This window comes from Sinocyclocheilus grahami, unplaced genomic scaffold (genome assembly GCF_001515645.1).
Source record: "Sinocyclocheilus grahami isolate Dianchi unplaced genomic scaffold, SAMN03320097.WGS_v1.1 scaffold484.1, whole genome shotgun sequence".
Lineage (NCBI taxonomy): Eukaryota > Metazoa > Chordata > Actinopteri > Cypriniformes > Cyprinidae > Sinocyclocheilus > Sinocyclocheilus grahami.
In genome coordinates, this window is record NW_015505663.1 from 651,881 (window position 1) to 670,168 (window position 18,288).

Sequence of the window (18,288 nt, forward strand, 5' to 3'; positions counted from 1 at the left end):
GTCTCCGATGATCACAGTGTCACGTTCCGTCTCGCGGAGGGGAGCAAAGCGGTTCCGGGTTGAGATCTCGAAGACCGGAGGCGGCGGAGGGGGCGAGGTCGTCGCCCGGGACCTGGCTCGCATCTTCCGCTGCGGCTGCACCCAGGGTCCGTGGTGTCCCGGCGCCGGAGTGAAGGACATCTGGGAAGATCGCGTCCTGGGTGCACCGGGCCTGTGCAGAGAAACACACGGAGTAGAGGTGGTGGGAGAATTAGCAGCGCGCTGTATACTTCCCTCGGACTTGTGAGCGTCAGCCTGGGATGATTCCAGCGCGGCTCTCCACTCTCTCAGCTGGGTCTGCCTCTCCACCAGGTCACGGATCTGCTTCTCCACGGCCTCCAGCTCGAGCTGCACCAAATGCAGCTTGAACGTGTCCTCACCTGCACTCAAAGGTAGACACACATCCGCCATTAAAGCAAGTAACAGTGAGTAAAACAATGGTAATGTGTGTGAATAGAGTATTAGTAATGTAAGCGAGATTAGCGGCAACCACGCTGGCGATGCTAGCGGGCTATTTGCTAATAGCGGACTCGGGAAATCAAAATAAAACTAGTGATAACAAGGTGCTCTGATTGTTTTTGTTGTAGAATACGATAGGGGATATATTCAAACAACCGCAAACACTTACTGTTATATTAGTTTGTTGCACAATATTAACAGTGTGCATCGTGAGAAGTACTGTCATTTACACAATAGGTTACATTTCAATTATGTCAGACATTTTATGAAAAGTCGGGCTAAAGTTTTCAAGTGACAGTTTCCCTGACAGAGTAGGGAATGTCAGCGTCATCAACTGCGAAAAATAAAACAGAGTTCAGTGCTTATATACTCCAGTTGTCAAGCAGTGATTGGCCAGACCTGTTAGTATGAATGAATGATGTGGCATTGGAGTCTTCCTGACAGAACTTGCGCTGAAGTTTTCACTTTTGTTCAGACTGTTGGGTTGGGCATACATTTTTTTTCATTCAAAACTATATATTTTACTATACATTTTATATATGTATATTGTGTATGTTGTATCGTGTTTGTCCTGTTTTTTTTTTCTTTTTGTAAAGCACTTTCAACTCAGGAAAAGTTATATACAGTGGGTACGGAAAGTATTCAGACCCCCTTAAATTTTTCACTCTTTGTTATATTGCAGCCATTTGCTAAAATCATTTAAGTAAATTTTTTTTCCTCATTAATGTACACACAGCACCCCATATTGACAGAAAAACACAGAATTGTTGACATTTTTGCAGATTTATTAAAAAAGAAAAACTGAAATATCACATGGTCCTAAGTATTCAGACCCTTTGCTCAGTATTTAGTAGAAGCACCCTTTTGATCTAATACAGCCATGAGTCTTTTTGGGAAAGATGCAACAAGTTTTTCACACCTGGATTTGGGGATCCTCTGCCATTCCTCCTTGCAGATCCTCTCCAGTTCTGTCAGGTTGGATGGTAAACGTTGGTGGACAGCCATTTTTAGGTCTCTCCAGAGATGCTCAATTGGGTTTAAGTCAGGGCTCTGGCTGGGCCATTCAAGAACAGTCACAGAGTTGTTGTGAAGCCACTCCTTCATTATTTTAGCTGTGTGCTTAGGGTCATTGTCTTGTTGGAAGATAAACCTTCGGCCCAGTCTGAGGTCCTGAACACTCTGGAGAAGGTTTTCGTCCAGGAAATCCCTGTACTTGGCCGCATTCATCTTTCCCTCAATTGCAACCAGTCGTCCTGTCCCTGCAGCTGAAAAACACCCCCACAGCATGATGCTGCCACCACCATGCTTCACTGTTGGGACTGTATTGGACAAGTGATGAGCAGTGCCTGGTTTTCTCCACACATACCACTTAGAATTAAGGCCAAAAAGTTCTATCTTGGCCTCATCAGACCAGAGAATCTTATTTCTCACCATCTCACAACTCCATGCGGGCTTTCATGTGTCTTGCACTGAGGAGAGACTTCCGCCGGGCCACTCTGCCATAAAGCCCCGACTGGTGGAGGGCTGCAGTGATGGTTGACTTTCTACAACTTTCTCCCATCTCCCAACTGCATCTCTGGAGCTCAGCCACAGTGATCTTTGGGTTCTTCTTTACATCTCTCACCAAGGCTCTTCTCCCCCGATAGCTCAGTTTGGCCAGACGGCCAGCTCTAGGAAGGGTTCTGGTCATCCCAAACGTCTTCCATTTAAGGAATGGAGGCCACTGTGCTCTTCGGAACCTTAAGTGCAGCAGAATTTTTTTTGTAACCTTGGCCAGATCTGTGCCTTGCCACAATTCTGTCTCTGAGCTCTTCAGGCAGTTCCTTTGACCTCATGATTCTCATTTGCTCTGACATGCACTGTGAGCTGTAAGGTCTTATATAGACAGGTGTGTGGCTTTCCAAATCAAGTCCAATCAGTATAATCAAACACAGATGGACTCAAATGAAGGTGTAGAACCATCTCAAGGATGAGCAGAAGAAATGGACAGCACCTGAGTTAAATATATGAGCGTCACAGCAAAGGGTCTGAATACTTAGGACCATGTGATATATCAGTTTTTCTTTTTTAATAAATCTGCAAAAATGTCAACAATTCTGTGTTTTTCTGTCAATATGGGGTGCTGTGTGTACATTAATGAGGAAAAAAAATTAACTTAAATGATTTTAGCAAATGGCTGCAATATAACAAAGAGTGAAAAATTTAAGGGGGTCTGAATACTTTCCGTACCCACTGTATATAAGTTAAACATTATTATAACACAAATATGAGAGAGGAAACTCACTAAATAGTTTGTATGTCCTATTTAACAAATCTAGACAAGTTAGCTATATCTGTATGTTCATTAGAAGCTTTCCTTGTTCTCCACATTGCTATATATTGAATCCTTCTCCTCAAGACTAGCATGACTTCCTCACAGATCTGCATTCAAAGCAATTGTGCGTCTGCCTGAGCCCACCGCGATGGATGTGCCACCTCCTCGGCTCTCTGTCTGTGCTGTGGGCTCCACCTCCATCACCACCGTCGCCTCCAGTCGTCCCCATGGTGGCGTGTGTTCCTGTCACGCCTTGGCTCCTCCCTCCGTTGACGCCACCGTGGAGCACTGTCCTGGCTGTGGCCTGGGGTCCCACCGTTACACCCCTGCTCAAGGCTCCTCCCTGGCTCTTACCTCCATCATTTCCATCCTGGACTCAGTTTGTCGTCCTCCAACCAGTCGTCCGTCCTCCTGAAGTTCCACCAGTTTTCTCCGCTGGCCGCCTGCCTTTCGCCATCCCTTTTCGCCATGCTCCGCCATCTTCTGACCTTTCCTTCTCTGCGCCGCTTGGTTGCGACTTCCGGGATGGGGGTGATCTGTCACACCGTCACACTGTTTGGACTTTGTTTTCTGTTTTCACTGAGTTAGTTGTCATGGTTTCTGATTTGAGTTCTTCTTTATGTTCAGTTGTGTCTTGTTAATTATCCTTGTTTGGTCTGTGAATTTAAGTTCCTGTTTGAGTTTGTCGGGTCTTGTCGATGATGCGTGGGTTAAAAGCCTACCCTCTGTCTGGATTTACCTTCTGGGAATTTATTAAAGACTGATTATTTTCATCGACATTTTTATGTGTGTTTATCTACACAGTAAACATGATGATGAGAATAATGCCATATTTACTGCAATTCAGGGATCCACACATGAGAGCGAGCTCAGTAGGGAAGTGACCAGTTATTTTGTGACTACATAAATTACTCAGTACATCACATAACTGTTTTACTACATGTTGGAAGAAGTACTGCAAAATCAGTTTATAAATTTCTCCAAAATATTCTTGGTGGAGTTCCTGTATTAAGGGAACTTTAAGTGTTTGTGCTTTACATGGTGTCACCAGCTGCTTATTGATGTCATGCATATTTGACAATATTCCTACAAAGTCTTGTCCATTGAGTGTATTTGTGGTCTTTTACTTATTTCACTGTATATTCGTTTTCTTTTAAGGCTGAAAAATAGCTGAAAACATAAAATGTTTAAATATTTAATTAAAGCAAACATATAAGGGACATTTAGAAGTGAAGAATGTTGTCTGGAGATCAGAATATCATAGAGATAAGGGGTTCTAATATATCTAATACCCATATTATTCTAATAGCAACCCTAGAAATCAGCTAGCAACACCCTAACATTGAGTTCAGCATTGGCAAACCTCACTCACATGTTATTATTAAAATAATACAATGTAGTTTTATTTATGCAATCTTTTTTTTTTCTCCAGTTGCGTAATGCCATGGTGAACAGGCAGACGGGAAGCTTCTCTATGAAAGTGAAGAAGACTGTGGATAAAGGGGCAAGAAACTTAATCTACACACACACACAAACAAACAAACACAAGTAATAGGTTTATCAGTAGGTTTATAATTCTCTTATGGTGTTTGTGTGTTTGTTTATGACTGTCTCAGAAGCGTGTGCTTGTTCTACACAATGACTACTACTACACAGACATTAAAGGAACTCCCTTCAGGTAAGGTTTTTCTTTATATATTTATAGAGCAATGTAGAACAACAGGAAAACTGAGACGGAGACAGAAGGCTGGACTCAAACCCACTGCACTACCCACAAACCCGAATAGTGCTATCTACTGCAGCACAGCTCCAAAAAAGATTTTAAACATGTATAGCCAAGGTTCAAAATGAACACTAGCACCAGCACCAACTGTAAATAAAAATGGACTTTGGCAAGAAAGTAAATTAACAGTTGATGATTTCACTATTTTACACTATTTTAAAAGTAGTGTCATTTCTTTTTTCCCAAAATTGGATTACCATTTGGCAACACATTTCATCTGCAGATACATTACAACCCACCAAAAAAAGATGCAGTTTATGGATTCAGGATCATTTATGGCTGGTAATGTTGTTAATTTGTCCAACATTGGCTGATGTGGTGAAAAATATTAGAGCTTGGTTATTGTACAAAATCTATAGTATTATGTGAGAAATTAACAGCATTAGGAAGCCAGAATTGATTAATAAATACTATAACAAATAGAATGCAGAATAGATTGTTGATGTAAATTTCTGTACTCAATTAGATGTCTATTATTTATTTCTCGTGTTTTCAGCTTAGGAGTGGCCCTGTCCAGAGGTCATGGCAAATATTTCTTCATAGGAAATACCTCTGTTGAAGAAGGTAACTATAGACTGTGTTCACTACATTTCACTTAATAGATCATTAGAAATGTATGTCTGTGTGTGTTGCCTGCAATATAGTGTGATTCCTAAACAGTGAAATGTTTCATGATGTGAATATGAGTGAAATCTACTGAGTGTAATGTAGTGGTTGTTTGTAATGATTTTTGTATAATAGTGTATAGCTGTGTAACTGTGTGTGCTGTGTAACCGTTGCCCACTGTATCAAACTGATTAAAACCCTGGCTGCATTAAACTGTTTCATAGGGTAAGAACCTTAACTAAAGTATCCAGTCTATAGGCAACACTAGTCTCGAGTTACCATACCATATACAAACCCAATTCCAAAAAAGTTGGGACACTGTACAAATTGTGAGTAAAAAAAGGAATGGAATAATTTACAAATCTCATAAACTTATATTTTATTCACAATAGAATATAGATAACATATCAAATGTTGAAAGTGAGACATTTTGAAATGTCATGCCAAATATTGGCTCATTTTGGATTTCATGAGAGCTACACATTCCAAAAAAGTTGGGACAGGTAGCATTAAGAGGCCGGAAAAGTTAAATGTACATATAAGGAACAGCTGGAGGACCAATTTGCAACTTATTAGGTCAATTGGCAACATGATTGGGTATAAAAAGAGCCTCTCAGAGTGGCAGTGTCTCTCAGAAGTCAAGATGGGCAGAGGATCACCAATTCCCCCAATGCTGCGATGAAAAATAGTGGAGCAATATCAGAAAGGAGTTTCTCAGAGAAAAATTGCAAAGAGTTTGAAGTTATCATCATCTACAGTGCATAATATCATCAAAAGATTCTGAGAATCTGGAACAATCTCTGTGCGTAAGGGTCAAGGCCGGAAAACCATACTGGATGCCCGTGATCTTCGGGCCCTTAGACGGCACTGCATCACATACAGGAATGCTACTGTAATGGAAATCACAACATGGGCTCAGGAATACTTCCAGAAAACATTGTCGGCGAACACAATCCACCGTGCCATTCGCCGTTGCAGGCTAAAACTCTATAGGTCAAAAAAGAAGCCATATCTAAACATGATCCAGAAGCGCAGGCGTTTTCTCTGGGCCAAGGCTCATTTAAAATGGACTGTGGCAAAGTGGAAAACTGTTCTATGGTCAGACGAATCAAAATTTGAAGTTCTTTTTGGAAAACTGGGACGCCATGTCATCCGGACTAAAGAGGACAAGGACAACCCAAGTTGTTATCAGCGCTCAGTTCAGAAGCCTGCATCTCTGATGGTATGGGGTTGCATGAGTGCATGTGGCAGCTTACACATCTGGAAAGGTACCATCAATGCTGAAAGGTATATCCAAGTTCTAGAACAACATATGCTCCCATCCAGACGTCGTCTCTTTCAGGGAAGACCTTGCATTTTCCAACATGACAATGCCAGACCACATACTGCATCAATTACAACATCATGGCTGCGTAGAAGGATCCGGGTACTGAAATGGCCAGCCTGCAGTCCAGATCTTTCACCCATAGAAAACATTTGGCGCATCATAAAGAGGAAGATGCGACAAAGAAGACCTAAGACAGTTGAGCAACTAGAAGCCTGTATTAGACAAGAATGGGACAACATTCCTATTCCTAAACTTGAGCAACTTGTCTCCTCAGGCCCCAGACGTTTGCAGACTGTTATAAAAAGAAGAGGGGATGCCACACAGTGGTAAACATGGCCTTGTCCCAACTTTTTTGAGATGTGTTGATGCCATGAAATTTAAAATCAACTTATTTTCCATACATTTTCTCAGTTTAAACATTTGATATGTCATCTATGTTGTATTCTGAATAAAATATTACATTTTCTTAGTTTAAACCTTTGATATGTCATCTATGTTGTATTCTGAATAAAATATTGAAATTTGAAACTTCCACATCATTGCATTCTGTTTTTATTCACAATTTGTACAGTGTCCCAACTTTTTTGGAATCGGGTTTGTATACATAAAACAAGCAGATTTAAGTTAGAACACTCAAAATTACTAAAACTGCAAAATATTCCCATTTATATACTGTAGGAAATTAGCTCAAAGGGGAATGTCTATAAATAATTAAAATTAATTATGATTCATTACAATTATTTATACTGGCTGCCAGTAGTAACTGTAGCAGAATTAAATTGCCATCAACCAATCTGTTCATCCAGCGAACATTTAGTGTAATTTCATATCAACTCTAAGAAAGGATATTTTCATGGCCACAGAAAACAACCTTCTTACAGTAGCCTACTAATGCATTAGAGCATGTAGCTAGATCGGAATCATAAAGGGACATTAATTTGCAAGGTAAAATCAGAAACACATGCAATTTGTGCACAAGAGTTTTCTTAACTAAACACTAACACAAACTAGTCTAACAAACAATCACTCATACATGGGAAAGGGCAAATGAGACTTGATGGATGAAACCATCAGGAAAACCAGAGAATGAAGCTATGAAAAGAGTCAGTTAACCCCCTGAGTAAAACCATCAGCGCCGTTTATAACGGGGTCTATAGCTTATACTAAACCTCTGTTTCATTTAGTTAAATGTACAATACTTGCATTGCCTTGGTCGTTGACGAGTCTTGATGGTTTCAAGGTTTTGGACTCGCGATTACGTTCTTCCGGGTTTGATGAATTCCAAATGATGTTCTGTCTCGATGGTGAGTGGGAGTTTCTTCCCAGTGGAAAGAGAAAAAGAGCTAAGCCGTCGGTCTTAGTACACGATGTAACTACAGAAGAGTCAAGTTTTAAATAGGAAAAAATAGAAACTCTGGTCATTTTTGAGCGAGATGCTAACGGTCTAATCAGATTCAATGATCTATGCTAAGCTACAGCTAAAAGTGCTACTGCCAGACCCGGAGATCGGCTGAATGGATTTGAAAACGGTAAAACTCAACTGTTTAACTCTAGGGGAGTTGGAAAATTAGCCTATTTTCAAAAATAGTGGAGTGTTCCTTTAACAACCGGATTCTCACGAAGCCGTCAAACTGATGTCATCAGAGTGAGAACTCCTTTCCAGAGCGGAAGCATTTTTTGATTAAAGATTACGACGGCAGACAATTTTTTTTTTACAGTGTATTGACTTGCATGGTTCAATTGTTCACCGCAAGACTAGTAAAGTGCACTAAAAAGTAAGTAGGGTCATTTTTGATTTCATGACAAATAATCCTTTTCAATACCACTGGCAAAACTAACACGTAATGTATACTGCCATATAGATATTTTAATATTTAAAAAAAAAATTTGTCCATCCATTTTTTTTCAAGGCAATCATTATTTCAAGCTTATTATTTCAAGCTTTGAAATTGGTTTAATCCAAGTCTTCCAAAAAGACACATTCACTTTATATGATGAACAGATTTTAATATAGGCTTTTATTTCTATACATATAAATATTGATCAATACCATTAAAAAAATCTCAATCTTAAACATTTGCTCATTCTGTGTATTTGTCTTTAAAATAGGGTAACTTTGTTGCAAAAGCTTACACAATGTAGTGATGCAGTTAAACAGACTAGGATATTGATATGTACAAATCAGACAAATATCCCATTCCAAAACATTTCTAGCATAAACTTACATTGTAAAGAAATTAAAGTTCCATCTTTGATTGTTGAAATACATTCTGGTGCATTTCACTTACAGCCAATACAATTTCAGATTACAGCAGATTAGGATTTTCATCGATCAAGCGTGGATCTATTCTAAATGGTTGATAACTTTTGACAAAGTTCAATCCAGGAGCAAAGAGAAATAATTTAATCTAAAAGCACGGAGATATCGCATTTGCACAGTCTGCACACAAGCAATATCGGAGTGACAGAACAGGCAGGTCATTTGTATGAGTTAGGCATATTTTGAGAGCTTGCATCCAAATTTCATCGATTACATGACATTACATGTTCTCATGTTACAATAAAGCGCTCTCCACATTTGCGCGGGAATGATTAAAGTTATGTGGAATACCTGCAATCCCGCGTGGATATTCAGACTCTGTAATTGACAGGAGGCGGAATGTGTGTCAAACTGTCGGAGAGGAAAGAGTTTGTGTTGGTGTATATTCGGTAGATACTGTAATGGTATTTGGTAGATACTGATATTTCAGTATCGGTATCAAAATATTTATATTTATGAAAACACTACCATGTAGTTTTCTTCAAATTTTTAGTCCATGAATTACACTGAGCTCGCTCACTGTCTGATCAGTTTTTTACCTGCTGCAGCAGCGGCAGCAGGTAAAGAAAAATTTTCCCGGTTCAGATATCAGGGCTGTTATTGGTCCCTTTACGATCGGATATTAGCTACTGAAGTGCCGTCAAAGGTTTAAATATCAATTCAAATTGTGGGCGTACTCAGTAACGTACAATGATTTAAAAGTAATGAAGTAGATTATTTTGCTTAATTTGTACTTAAGTACAAGTAAAACTACAGCTTTAAAAATATACTCAAAAAAGTACAAGTACCTGAAAAAAGATTTAATTACAGTAACGTGAGTAGTTGTAATTCATTACCTCCACCACTGATCATAAGCATGCATAAAACAGTATACAATACAAAAAAACATATACAAGAAGATAGTAATCATAGACAATGACCTGGGGATATGCATGATAGGAAGGTCATAGAAAAAATTGTCTATGAATTAATGAAAGAAGTCATTTCCTATAGCAGTATGTGTCTGTTTTAGAGATAATTGAATATGGGGGAAGATTCTCTCTACATACTTTTAGGTCGTAAAAGTTATCTGATCTGGCTGAATTGTCCTGGTTGCCATGGTAACCAGGGGCCTAGTGTCGTTCACCATTCAAAAATGGTGTGTCTGATTGGTCCAAATGCTACAATACACACGCACCTAAACGAACCACACTATATAGGAATATTTCAGCCATTATACTCTACTTGCATTCTAATTGGTTCATTCAATTCAATGTACCCAGGCAATCAGATTCAGATACTCATTACCATTTACCTATTCAACCAGGATTTATTCAATGTATGCTATGTCTGTGCGCTCCCTGTAATGATGTCAAAAGCTCTTCCTTTCAGATAAGGCCTCCATTTTCAACTGCCCAAACAACCTTTAAACACTCTTTCTTTGACACAGAATATACTTTTTTAGCTCCCCACAGCAGTCTAGATGCATACGATATTACTCTTTCTCCTCCATCCAGCTCTTGTGCTAGCACTGCCCCTAATCTAACATCACTGGCATCAGTCTGTAACTGGAAAGGCTTAGGGAAATCGGGTGGCATAAGAACTAGTGCTTGTGTTAAATCCTATTTTATGATGTTAAATGCATGTTCACATTCTTTTGTCCAGATCCAGGTGGTGTTCTTTGTTTGTGTGCATGTAAGGGTGTGGCCAAGAATCTCCCACGGAGAACTGTTGAGGAGGGCCACCAGGTCCAAGAACCATATGGCGCACTCTCTCCAGATTTTCTGGGTGCAGACGCAGCCTCAGCCATTCCTGGACCATGGTATCCAGTTCAAGAGGAGCTGGATGCATTAGGGATAACCAGAGCGGACAGTGTATCGTCTCCTGAGATGCAAATAAGTCCACCTCTGCCAAATCTACTCCACCACCTCAGGGTGGAGCCTCTATTTGTCAGGGGGTGTGGCCATAGCACCTGCCTCAATAGGATGTCTGCTCCCTGATTGAGGTGCTGAGGGAGGTAGACTGCCCTCAGGGTGAGCGGTTTTCCCGGAGCCCATGGGTGGATCTGGTGTGCCAACCTGCAAACGGCAGACCCCCCTGATTGAAGATGTATGTTACGTCTCTGATGATAATTTTTATCTAAGGATTAGAAGAGGTAACATTAAGTTGACATTAAAGAACTAAGCCAGGGAAAATAAGTGGCAATGGAACACATGATGCAAAACTGCACTACAAGAAAGATTTATTGGCCCCAAGGAACAACAAGTTAAACAAACAAGACAAAGGAAAAGAAGGGAAGTTAAAGTGGCGCTTAAATCCATTATCTAACTAAATCCCAAAACCCCTAAACTATTAAAGAAAAAGAAAGAAAAAAAAAATCTACGCAAAAGCGTCATGAGCTACACTGAATATACAATGAACCTCACGGACAAGAACGCCATTGGCAAAGGAAACGTGTTGTCAATTAACTAATGATGAATGACAGCACAGATAGCCAATAGAATCCAAGGAAGGCGGTACTTAAGAGCATGAGAGTGAGAACAGAGAAGAGACTAAAGGAAACAACATATACACACACACAACACAAAAGGTCGCCGACCGTAACAATGTAAAAGACCACTGATGTGTTGTCTGTGCGGACAAGCACATGATGGCCTCTCAAGTCTAGGAGAAAGTGTTTCAGTGCATGAAACATAGCCAACATCTCCAGGCAATTGATGTGCCATGAAAGATGCATGTCTTTCCACTGATCCTGAGCTGAGCGACCACTCATGATCGCTTCCCAGGCCATAAGGGATGCATCTGTCATAAGGCTGGCCGCACACTAGATGATTTTAAGGCCGCATTTAAACCTGATTTGCATCCCCGAACGATCAGGGGTTGTGGCCCAATTCGTGGCTTGTCGCAAACTATTTTTTGTCCAAAAAATCCTCTATTGTGTGGTGTCATTATGATTATTTATCTGCTCCAATCGAGACGGAGCGTCCCTGAATTCAAATCGTAAATATCAAACATGTTGATTTTTGAATCAACTCTTGATTGGGCTGCCTCTGACGTGATACCCGCGATAGCCAATGAGAGCGACCAAGCGTCACCTATCGGATGTTGCGTGCTTCTATAGCTGAAACTTGGCAGCCACAAACATGCCATGAAAGCAGAGAACATCACCCATATTATTTTTTATACTTTGTATTTCACCGTGAAACAGAATGCCTGCCAGGAGAGCCAGCTGACAACATTGATTATTTTTCTTTTCTAGTCACGTTTGATCTCGCGAGTGTCCGTGAGATCACGTGTCACTGTGAAATCGTTCCTACAATCGACAAGTGTGTGGTCTCGCGGTCTGCTCGAATCGTCTAGTGCAGGGCTGTCCAAACTCGGTCCTGGATGGCTGGTGTCCTGCAGAGTTTAGCTCCAACTTGCCTCAACACACCTGACTGGAAGTTTCTATGCCTAGTAAGAGCTTGATTAGCTGGTTCAGGTGTGTTTAATTAGGGTTGGAACTAAACTCTGCAGGACACCGGCCCTCCAGGACCGAGTTTGGACAGCCCTGGTCTAGTGTGTGCCCTGAAGCACCAGTGGTAGCAGGGTTAACAGACCGATCTCCTGAGGGCACTGAGGAGAGAGGGGAACCGTGTGATGAGGTGTACACCGCTCCTGCCCTCAAAAGTTGACTCAGGGGACAGATAGCCCACAAGCATCTGCTCCACCCGAGTCATCGCCCCCATAGCCCTGTTCTCTCAGTCCCACAATATTGTAATGATTTGTAACAGTGGAACTGAAGAAAAGGGTTTCCCCCACAATCTTTAATTTTCATATATATGCTTGATTGCTTTATTTAAGGAAAGGATTGTTGTAGACTACACAATAATGTTTGATTATTTAAGATAATATATACATCTTTCACTTAACTTTGTGGGATGTAGAATATCAGAGGAACATTGAGTGTATAAGCAAGCAAGCTAATTAGCTGCAAATACAGCAGCTGCCAATTAGCTTGCGCTATAACATGATTGCTAGATGATTACATGTCAAAGTCCTAGTACTTAACATTTAATAGATTAATAATCAAATGCAGAGAGACCTCTCATTTCAGAAGACCAAGCTTAGGCTTATGGCTGTGGTTGGGGGTTTGAACAACATTCTTATCCACCAATCATTTCTTACTGATTTTAAGCCTAGATTAGGTGTGCAGATCAGATTGTTTGTTAGGAATTAGTATTGATATTCCTCATCACCGGATGTTGCTATTTAAGGATCAAATCCTGCTGGGCTATATCATGTCATACAGTATGAATCTGAAGCAGCATTAAGCAACAGCATGACACAGATGTTTCTTCTCTTTCAGGACTACATGATTTGGAGCATCCAGATGTTTTATTAGCGAATGAATGGTACAGTAGTATCTTAAAATGTTTTATTCAGTGTCTTTAAAGTAGCTTTTTGAGGAGTCTACAGAATGTGTTTGATGTTTGCATGTGTGTGACAGATTGGTTTGACTTTTCAGGACATACTGTAACACAGAGGAACATCCAGAACACAATTTCCTAACTCAGATTGATGCCATCAAGCTGTATTTTAATGGGGAACCACATCTGAAGTGTAAGTTGAATGCATATCAACACTAACACTTGTTTTGAAGACTCCGCTTTGTTTTTGTATTCTTCATTAAAAAAATATATACTATTGGATGCAGTTTCATGATGGGCAGCAACTCTTTAAAATATATAATAGAGTTGAAGATATATTAAAATATATTAGAGCATGATGTGTGTGTGTGTATGGGAGAGGGAGGGAATTATTTTGTTAGTATCTTGATTGTTTGGAAGGTGATAAGGATCTGATCCAGGAAGTTCTATTTGATGCTGTGGTCACAGCACCACTGGAAGCATACTGGACCAGTCTCGCTCTCAATAAATCCGAGTAAGAGCAGTACATATTTTCTTAATACATTTCTATAGTGCATGTTATTCCAAAATGTCGTTATAATCTTTCATCACCATGTAATATATTGCCTGGCTTCTGAAGCAACTTTAAAAAAAAATTATAATAAATTAACCAAGCAGCTACTGTTTTTCAGTAGCCTTTTCTCAGCCTTTTGTAAAATCTTGCCAATAAAGTGTGGAATGCCTTCTTTACAGCTTCCAATTAATTCCCCATTTGTAAAATATATAGAGTGGTCAAATGGGTTATGAATACCATTTCATGTTGAGTTTAACTATATAATTTTAATTCAAGAATTGTTTCTTGTACACTTCATTATTAATTATGTGTTTCTGTGGTTCTATTTGTCCTGGTAGGAATTCTGATAAAGGGGTGGAGATAGCTTACCTCTGCACTCGAACCGGACTATCACGCATCAACCTTTTTGTGATGCCAGACCAACTGACCAATCAGTTAGCAATTTATATCTTCCATGACAGAGTTCATATTGCAGTCTAAATGCAGTAGAGCAATAGTACAACAATAAATAATGTGCAATAAATGTTTTCAAAGAGACTGTAAATGCCAGTGTTGGTGAAGTAACGAATGGAAAGCAACAATATTGCTAACTTGACGACTAAACATTTTTTCAGTAGTGTGAGAGTGCCTCTGCGGCTTTCAAAATAGTGTAGCTTTTTCAGTAAGAAGCTATTTTTACAACAATGGCCTCCCTTTCATATGTAATGTTGGAAATTCTGACTCATTCTAATGAATCCGTTTAATCCTAAATGGTCCTCTCTTTTATATGTAATGATAGTATAAATTAGAAATGTATGACATTTTATATATATATATATATATATATTATAAATATAATATAAAAATAATAAATTGGTGTGTATTTAAATTTTAGCTGTATTTAATGTAAATTCATCAGTCCAATTTGATGTTATTTCCCTTGAAAATGAAATTCATTCAAAAACCATCATTGTTTTTATCTCAGACAACTACAGCTATTATTAAATCATATCATCCTCTGTATTGTAAACTATAGAATCAGCTAGTTTTATTTTTAAGATGTTGCTTCCTTGGGTAGCTTCAATGTAGTTAGGTCATTTTTCTTAGTAACTGGTAGTACAATCCCTGGAAGTAGGGAAACATTTGCTGCATAGGTAGCTGGCACTATGGAAACTCTAACCTTGAGTGATCTCTGAAGCTGTTTAACATTGCGCCAATGCAGATGATGTTTGACAATCCACTCCATATTTGAGTATTACCATACTCTCTGACAGTGCATTATCAGTTGTGCGGCAACTATAGCTTCTCCTTCTCTCTTATGAGGGGAACAAGGTTATGTTTATGTTGAAAGTTTAATCCCTTTCAAGTCACTTTGATGCTGTGTCAGTAGCTGGTGCTAAGGGGATCATATGCCTACCACACTGTGCTACAGCCAACACATGAAACAGTGTGTTCTAGTCATCAGGGTAATTAGAAGCACCAAGGAATTAACCCTGTACCAAGGCTTGTTCTTTGGAAGGCTAACATTCTGCCCTGCAGATTTCAGCTCAGACTCTAATCAATTACATATGAACCATCCGAAGTCTTCCGGATTACTTGAAAACAACAGACAGGGGCATAGGTGTATGAAACCCTCCAGAAGCAGGGTTAGATAGCTTTTTTCTAGTTGGAATGACCTTTGACACTGGCACAGCGTGTGTGGGAAGAGAGGGCATGACCAGAAGAGATGTAATCTTCAAACACTTTTAATAAACAGAGCGAACAGGGTATCACACAACCATAAAGCAACTAGACTGAACACAAACCAAAAACACACAGGGCTAGAAATACACTGGGTAATCAACTCAAAACCAACACAGGTGTACAAATTGACTAATTAAAGACAGGAACACAAGGAAATCTAGGTTATAGGACAAAAACAGCACTAAAACAGAACTAAGCCGTGACAGATTGCCCCTCCGGAAAGGTGTGATCTCGCACCAATAAAGAGTCCATAAAGGAGGCAGGAGTGGGCAAAGGGATGGTGAACATACAGAGTCCAAGGAGTGGGCGAAGGGATGGCAGAAGAGTAGGGCAGACAGAAAACAGGAGTGGCGAAGGGAAGAGATGGAGAATGGAGCAAACAGGACCAGGGAGGCACTAAAGCAGGAAGGAGCCAGGGAACTGCTGGGAGTTGCAGTGGGTGGATAAAGGACTTGAGGATGACAAACCAAGTAGCGGACAACCAGACCCCAGCCAGGATGGGGCCCCACGGTGGAGTTGCTGGAGGGAGGAGCCATGGTGGAGGCCTGGGAGGTGGAACCAGGGATTCAAGCTCCTTTGATGATGCCGGTGATGGAGACCCAAGCAGACATGGAGCCTGGGCGACACAGAGGATCCCGTAGCAGCAGGCTCCTGTGACTGAGGTGAAGAAGTGGTTCTGGAAGACCACGGTGGAGCTGGAGTGACTGAGGATGTGGAATCCCGAGGTGGTGGGTGGTCAACGACTGACCAAGGTGGAGCTGGAGGGATGAGTGAAGACAGTGGGATGGTGGGCCATGGTGGAGATGAGGGAGCTAGGAGCCAAGGTGGAGTCAATGGGTCGCAGGACTGAGGTGGAGTCAATGATCCAGTGGTTGAAGGCAGAGACAGGGGAGTGGAGCTTGTCACCAGAAAACTCGATAAAAACCCACATAGGTGATGGCAGGCTGAGGGGATGACAGGTGGCAGCAGAGATAAGACTGAGTGCTTTGCAGGCATAGAAGGTGGAGGTAGATGGATGCTTGTCCAAAGAGGTGCCAGAGGGATAAGGAAGACTGGCGGAGCATGTAGAGTACAGTCCATGGTGGAGATGACGGGACTTGAGGCTGTTTATAGCTGAATGGAACCAGCGAAGACGCATAAAATTTAGGGCTGGACGGAAGCAGTGGAGACACAGTAGGTTTAGGGCTGGACAGAACCAGTGGAGACACAGAAGGTTTAGGGCTGTACGGAACCAGAGGAGAGACAGGAAACCAGCTGGGAAACCGAAGATTCGGGGCTGGAGATGAACAGTGAAGACAGAAGGCAAGGGCTGGATGAAGCCAGTGAAGAAGACAGACTCTGTGTCTGTGGTGGGCTGAGGCGTACAATGAATGTTGCACGGGATGACGATAGAGGTCTGCAGGTTGGGGCTGGACGCTGATGTAATCCTTGTCATCTGCTTCGTCAACCATGAATGCGGATCCTTTCATCCACAGTGTGAAGTTGATGTAGCTCTTTATAGTTTAGCACAGATCTCTGTGGGGCATGACAAAGGGAATGTCGTTGTCCAGCCCGTAACGAAATCCCTCCATCAAGCATACCTCATCACAGCGGGCAGGATGGCAGGTGTCCAGGAACTCTTCTCCTCTAGGTAAAAACAAATAGTTTATTAACAAAAAGGAAACTTAGGCAGTCTGCTGATCTCCGGCTATACTTAGTCTGTACTGCCAGTAGTCCAGGCAGCGGGCAGGCGGAGTGAAACTAAATTCTTGATGCAATTCTAGAGTCAGACCTTAGTTTCAGTAGTCATGTCAAAGCAATAACTAAATCAGCATATTATCATCTCATAAACATTTAGGATTAATTAAAAAATATTATTACTTGATTATAAACTAGGGATGTACCGATACCACTTTTTCCAGTACTCACCCGATACGATACTTTTATTTTTGGTACTTGCCGATACTGAGTACCGATACCAATATCTTTGTTGCATTTGTAAATTTTTTCAATATTGGTTACAGAAACCAAAAGTTATGCCCATTAAAATGTAGCAGCGGCTTAGTACTGTAATCACGCGCTTTGCTGTAATAATGCAGGGAACCACTATAAATCTCCTAACTGTCATATTTTCAGAAATAGAAGGAAACAGCTTCCAAAAGGCATCAGATGTGCTAAAAAAGTAGCCACATTTAAATCTAGACTTAAAACACGTGTTTCGCTGTGCATTTACTGAATGAGCACTGAACTGCACAGCAACAACAGTTTGCCCATTAGGAAAGAGAAAAAAACTGACGTTACAGAATTCAAAGTGGAACCCTATGAATGAAACAGGAAATTTAGTTTAATCATGACAACTCTCTGAAGATTTTAGCATGGTGATGGATATGACAATGTTAATGTATTTGGTCTTGGCGGAATAGATCTGCTACGCTGCTGCTGTTGGTTATTGCTGTAGTTGTAGATTATTGCTGCTGCTGCAAGCAAGTACAGGAACTTGCTACTGCCAATGCATACAGCGATACGGTGCCGTCAGTATTTAATGCATACTGCTGCTGCACAAATAGCATATAAAATAACCCCCCAACAAAGCTGGAAGAAGAAAACAAAACAATTAAATATGTATGCTGCTGCTATACAATAATATGCTTAAAATCATCCCTATAGGCAGAATTAATATAAAAGGTAAAACCCCCCAGAACAAGCAGATCTATTGCCAAGACATATGTACTGCTGCTGCTCCAGAGAGCCGTGCGACCGTGTGTTTGCTATCTATGTGAGCCTTTGACAGCTTTGCT

The 18,288-nt window shown here is 40.7% G+C and overlaps 1 protein-coding gene across 1 annotated transcript in view; it reads left to right on the forward strand.

Moving 5' to 3' along the window:
• LOC107553873 (voltage-dependent calcium channel subunit alpha-2/delta-3-like) overlaps positions 1 to 18,288 on the forward strand; it is a 91,287-nt gene that overhangs the window by 8,331 nt on the left and 64,668 nt on the right. The window contains exons 3-9 of the mRNA XM_016236199.1: positions 4,245 to 4,316; positions 4,429 to 4,490; positions 5,092 to 5,159; positions 13,176 to 13,221; positions 13,335 to 13,429; positions 13,657 to 13,750; positions 14,128 to 14,223. Of these exons, the coding sequence (XP_016091685.1) occupies positions 4,245 to 4,316; positions 4,429 to 4,490; positions 5,092 to 5,159; positions 13,176 to 13,221; positions 13,335 to 13,429; positions 13,657 to 13,750; positions 14,128 to 14,223 (533 nt within the window). The remainder of the gene's footprint in view (positions 1 to 4,244; positions 4,317 to 4,428; positions 4,491 to 5,091; positions 5,160 to 13,175; positions 13,222 to 13,334; positions 13,430 to 13,656; positions 13,751 to 14,127; positions 14,224 to 18,288) is intronic.